The 6,188-nt window shown below is 46.9% G+C and overlaps 1 protein-coding gene across 4 annotated transcripts in view; it reads right to left on the minus strand.

Annotated features, from left to right (window-relative positions):
- The window catches only part of edc4 (enhancer of mRNA decapping 4), an 84,167-nt gene extending 78,887 nt beyond the window's left edge, over positions 1-5,280 (minus strand). For 2 of the 4 annotated variants that reach the window (XM_085991300.1, XM_085991299.1), the window contains exon 1: positions 5,115-5,276. In XM_085991300.1, the coding sequence (XP_085847426.1) occupies positions 5,115-5,208 (94 nt within the window). In that variant the 5' untranslated portion in view covers positions 5,209-5,276. Of the gene's footprint in view, positions 1-5,114 lie in introns of all 4 variants that reach the window. The other 2 variants (XR_015078806.1, XM_085991301.1) reach the window with 2 other exon arrangements.
- Between the last annotated feature and the right edge of the window lie 908 nt (positions 5,281-6,188).

Consider the following 6,188-nt stretch of genomic DNA (forward strand, 5'->3'; position numbering starts at 1 on the left):
AAGCATCCATCCTGCAATGCAAATCGACTGCTTTGGTTTATAATGGGAGTTACATTTTGAGATGCATAATTCTACAGCACGTAACATGGGATAACAACAACGTGCATTTATGTAGCACCTTTAACGTAGTAAAACATCCCAAGGCACTTCACAGGAGTGTTGTAAAACAAAAAAAATTGACACTCATAAGGAGAAATTAGGGCAGATAGGAACAGGAGTAGGCCATTCAGCCCCTCAAGCCTGCTCCACCATTCAATGAGATCATGGCTGATCTGCACCATAACTCCATATACCCACCTTTGGCCCATTTCCCTTAATACCTTTGGTTAACAGAAAGCTATCAATCTCCGATTTAAAATTAACAATTGATCTAGCATCAATTGCCCTTTGCGGAAGAGAGTTCCAAACTTCTACCACCCTTTGTGTGTAGAAGTGTTTCATAATTTCACTCCTAAACGGTCTGGCTCTAATTTTTAGACTATGCCCCCTAGTCCTAGAATCCCCAACCAGTGGAGATAGGGTAGATAGAGAGAATCTATCTGTTCCCCTTAATATCTTGAAAACTTAGATCAGATCACCCCTTAACCTTCTAAATTCGATGGAATACAACCCTAATTTGTGTAATCTCACCTGGTAACTTAACCCTTAGTCCGGATATCATTTTGGTAAACCTACGCTGCACTCCCTCCAAGACCAATATATTCTTCCTAAGGTGTGGTGCCCAGAACTGCTCACAGTACTCCAGGTGTGGTCTAACCAGGATTTGTATAGCTGCAGCATAACTTGTACCCTCTTATATTCTAGTCCTCTAGATATAAAGGCCAGCATCCCATTAGCCTTTTTGTACCTGTTCATGACATTTCAATGAGCTATGTACCTGGACCCCAAGTCTCTTTAGACCTCCACTGTTTCTAGCCTTTCACCATTTAGAAAGTACCCTGTTCCGTACCGGCCCCATCCTGCTTACGTCGGCTTGTCCCTCCATGGGACCTCTGACTTTGACTCTAGTCTCCCTACTATTGTCCCCAACCTATCCCTTGCTACCAGGAAATATGTATTCCATTATTACATTTATAAACAGGCCTATGTAACCTGAGCTTTTCCCGTGTTCTTTCGCGTGCACACTTTGGCTTCCGCTCCAGACCCGAGCCACTCCCCTTTTCCCCCCTATTTTCCTTTTCTCTATCCCTCTGACCGCACTCTCCTGTCGTCATGCCTCCTTTCATCTCTCCTCTCTCGGATACTTTGCCTTCCCAAATCCCTACCCCAATCCTTCATTACTCTTCGACCTTCCTACTCTCCTGCCGCCATCCCAGGTTTGACTCCCTCTTAGATAAGCCTACACCTTCCCTCTGTGCCTCTCTTGGCATCCTACGAACGGCCCATCGAGGCACTCGTCACAGCCGCCTTATGAGCAGCAACCCCAACTGCCCCATCCTACTCTCTTGCCAACCTTCCCGGCCAGCGCGCCCACTGGGGGCAAATCCTGCCAATCTCCTCCCCATCCAACTCATCCCCCCCAGCGCTGACCCTGTAGATGCTGGCAGTGGGGCAGCCATCACCGACCCTCTCCACATCTCCCTACAGAATGTCCGTCCATGAGCTTGACTGTATCGATATCATGGCCCTGACGGAAACTTGGTTGAGGGGTGATGACACCTTACCCTTAAATGAAGCCTCCCCACCTGGCTATACCTTCCACCACTTGCCCCGCTCAGACCGCCGTGGTGGCGGTGTGGCTCTCATCACCAAATCACACCTTGGTGTGTCCCCCCTATTCCTCCGGCAGTTTCTCCTCCTTTGAGCATCTCACCTTATTCCATCCCTCTCACTTCTCATTAAAATTCTTGTTCTCTACCGCCCACCCAAGTACCATAAAAATGTTATTATATCTTCACTGTTCTCCTCCCTTAGCCTCTGCACCGAACGACTTCTCATCCTCGGTGATTTCAACCTCCATCTCAATTCATCATGCTCTCTCCTCTCAGTTCACTAGCCGCCTATCCTCCTGTAATCTCTCCCTCCATGTAAACTCCCCAACCCATATTCACGGCCACCCCCTCGACCTTGCCATCTCTCGTGGCCTGGCTACTCCCATTGTGTCAATTGCAGATAAGGCCATTTCCTCATATCGCTCTCCACCCACATCCCCCTTCCACCCACCTCCCCCAACCCTACTTCCTTCTGTGTCCGTCCCTGGAAAAAACTCTCTCCCAACTGTCTTACAACTGCACTTATGAAATCCTAACTGTCCAGCCTCTGGCCCTCCATTGTTTTCTTAAAATACACCTGTGCAGCGCCTTGGGACGTTTCACTACGTTAAAGGCGCTATATAAATACAAGTTGTTGTTCTATCCTTCTTCGGTCCAAAGTGGATGACCTCACATTTGCCACAGTTTTGCCCAGTTAATCTGTTGATATCCCTTTGTAAATTTATGCTTCCATCTACACTGCCACCTATCTTTGTGTCATCTGCAAATTTGGATATATGACTTTCTATGCCATCATCCAAGTCGTTAATAAATATTGTGAATAGTTGAGGCCCCAACACAGATCCCTGCGGGACACCACGAGTCACCTCCTGACAATTTGAGTACCTACCCATTATCGCTACTCTCTGTCTCCTGCCGCTCAGCCAATTTCCTAACCAGGTCAATGATTTGTCCTCAATTCCGTGGGCTTCTTCCTTAGTTTCTGTGGGCTTCTACCTTAGTTAACAGTCTCTTATGAGGGACTTTATCAAATGCCTTCTGGAAGTCCATATAAATAACATCCATAGACATTCCCCTATCCACTACTTTAGTCACCTCTTCAAAAAATTCAATCAGGTTTGTCAGGCAAAGGGCTTACCTTTCACAAATCCATGCTGGCTCTCTCTGATCAACTGAAAATTTGAGGTGTTCAGTCACCCTATCCTTAATTACAGACTCCAGCAATTTCCCGACAACAGATGTTTGGCTAACTGGTCTACAATTCCGTTTGCCTTCTCACCATTTTTAAAAAGCAGAGTGACATGCGCAATTTTCCAATCTAAAGGAACAGTTCCTGAATCGAGAGAACTTTGGAAGATGAAAGTTAGGACATCTGTAACGTACTCACCTATTTTCTTTAAAACCCTGGGATGGAAACCACCCTGGGGATTTGTCACTCTTTAGTGCCATTATTTTCTTCATTACTGTTATTTTACTTACGTTAATTTTATTGAGTACCTGTCCCTGATTTAGTTTCCTTGGGATTTCTGGCATGTTATCCTCTTCCTTCACTGTAAATACTGACGCAAAGTAATTATTCAACATGTCCGCCATTTCATTATCATTGATAATATCACCGCTTTCAGTTTTTAAGGGACCAACATTGCTCCTGACTACCCTGATGACCAAAAGATTGATCAAAGAGGTGGGTTTTAAGGAGCGTCTTAAAGGAGGAAAGAGGGGTAGAGGCGGAGAGGTTTAGGGAGGAAATTCCAGAGCTTACAGCCCAAGCAGCTGAAGGCACGGCCACCAATAGTTCAGCGATTAAAATCAGGGATAATCAAGAGGGCAAAATTAGAGGAGCGCAGATAACTCAGGTGGGGGGGGGGGGGGTTGTGGGGCTGGAGGAGATTACAGAGATAGGGAGGGGCTAGGCCATGGAGGGATTTGAAAACAAGGATGAGAATTTTAAAATCAAGACGTTGCTTAACTGGGAGTCAACATAGGTCCTTGAACACAGGGGTGATGGGTGAACGGGACTTGGTGCAAGTTAGGACACGGGCAGCCGAGTTTTGGACGCCCTCAAGTTTACATAGGATAGAACTTGGGAGGCCAGCCAGGAGTGCATTGGAATAGTCAAGTCTAGAGATAACAAAAATATAGATGAGGGTTTCAGCAGCAGATGAGCTGAGACGGGGCGGAGACAGGCGATGTTACGGAGGTGGAAATAGTCAGTCTTATTCATGGCACGGATGTGGTCGGAAGCTCATTTCAGGGTCAAATATGACACCAAGATTGCGAACAGTCTGGTTCAGCCTCATATGTTAAAACAAGATTGCAAGCTTTCAAATATTAAGTAAACCATTGCTGGCTATAACCATTTTCAGCAGGGTTCACAATTAAACTTGAACAACCATGAGAATTCTGTATTATTTCTATAATTGTTAACCTACTAGCACATTATTTGTGTTGGTACATAATTTAAAATTTTCTGCAATGATAACATTATCTTTCAGAAGTTAGAAGAGGAGGAAATCAGAAGCGAGAGTTTGCAGAAAAGCTTACAGTACTGATTCAGATAGCAAGGTATAAGTACAGCTTATGATCTGTAACCAATAATTAGTTTGTTAGCTCTTTTCTTTAACAAAGCCACCCAGTAACACAATAATCAAGATTGCCAAATGTCGATTTTGTGTACGAAATATGTACACACATTTTTAACTTAATACCAAAAATATTAATTCATTGAATATATTATGACATTTCAGGCCATATCTACTGTTATACTATTCAACAAGGAAACGAAACTAAAAGTCCAACGAGCTAAATGTATTCACTCTAACCAGCATCGACAGAAAAACCTCCCACTGCAGTCAGTGTTTTTCAGTAACGGGGGGTTGGAGGGCAATGAGTGGTGTGAGGAGATAATTATTTTATTGAACCGAGTCACAAATTGCAATTCCAGATATAAAGTGACCGAGAGTAGCGAGAAACCCGCGGCCTGGCCGAAATCAGGATCGTCTCCCTGCTCCCACCGCCCCGGAGCCTCGCCTGGTCCGATCCCAACCCCAGCGCCAGTTCGCGCCGCAATCCCGCCACCGCCAAACGGCCGCTCTTCGACCACCTGCCGGCGGATGACAAGCGGCCGGGAGCGGCTCCCTAGCACCGGGGGGGAGCAGCCGCCTGTCCCGGGGAAACAACCCCCTCTCACGGCAACTAACCCCCCACCCCGGGGGTACAGCCAACCCCGGGATGATGGGGCTGCAGTGGTACCGGTAACCGAGGCCCGGGTATAAAGTGAATCCCGCACCCTCTGCCCCCGCCCCGGGATCCAGCCGAACCTCCGCTTCCTCCCCCCTCCCTCGGCTTGTCTGTGTCTGGGGCCTTTAATGTAACCGTCTCAGCCCCGGTCTCCCTCCTTACCGGAGACCCGGTCCAGCTTCAGCATGTCCCGCAGGTGCTGCGTGGCGTTCTGAATGTCCATCTTAGAAGCGGAGTTCGGCGGTGGCGACGCCATGGCGGCGGCCCCAAATCAGAGGGTGCGCGCGCAGCCGCCCCTGAGGAAACAGCCAGGAGCGCCACCGGTAATAGTGTCCCTTCCGGTGTAACTGGAACTCTCCCTCTCTCCCCGCCCGCCAAACCCCAGCGCAACATGACCACCTGCAAGATCTCAAACTGTTAAAATTACTGAGATTGGATGAAAGGGAGAAATTAAGGAAGACATTGCAAACCCATTGATTTTTCTTTCACAGAGGAAAGGTTACACTGGTATTTGTTTATAAAGGTACACTACAACAACTTTTATTTATATAGCGCCTTTACAATACACAGAAACAGGCCATTCGGCCCAGCCAAACCATGCCGGTGTTTACGCTCCACTCTGTTAGATCCGTGTATTTTTGATGTGTGTCCTTCAATAACTAGACACGAGACTGCAGGAACAATCAACAGGCATTTACTAGATGAGGGTTACTCTAAAACTAAACATACATATCCCTACTCAGGGTTTATATACAGGTGTGGTCACTGCCGGTACTACAGTCTACAGGAGCTGTAAAAAGTAGTTCTCCCCTTAAAGGTACATACACTACACTTCCTCCCCTTTTAGATTGACAGTACCATAACATTCATTTAACAATTAACACTTTTAACATGCACAGTAACTGAAAATAGTCCATTTATAAATTCAGTCTTTGGGGCGGCTTCCTGATCCTTTCTGGATAGCGCCTTTCCTGAATGTCTTGTTCTTGGTGCGGAGGCCCCTTGTCGTCAGTTGGTTCATCGGCTTCCGATGCTACTGTTTCTGGGGTAGATGCTACCTGTATGTCGGGTTCATCACCAGGTGCGCGAGCCATGGGGTTGACTCGTTCCTGTGACTCTAGGATCTGGTCGACATGGCGTCTCACAATGTTCTCCCCAACATCCACTGTGTACATTAGTGGCCCCTGCTGTGTGCATATCGTTCCTGGTTGACATTTCTCTGTTCGGTAGTCGCAG

This window comes from Somniosus microcephalus, chromosome 6, assembly GCF_052327205.1.
Source record: "Somniosus microcephalus isolate GS21.2 chromosome 6, FLI_Smic_1.0, whole genome shotgun sequence".
Lineage (NCBI taxonomy): Eukaryota > Metazoa > Chordata > Chondrichthyes > Squaliformes > Somniosidae > Somniosus > Somniosus microcephalus.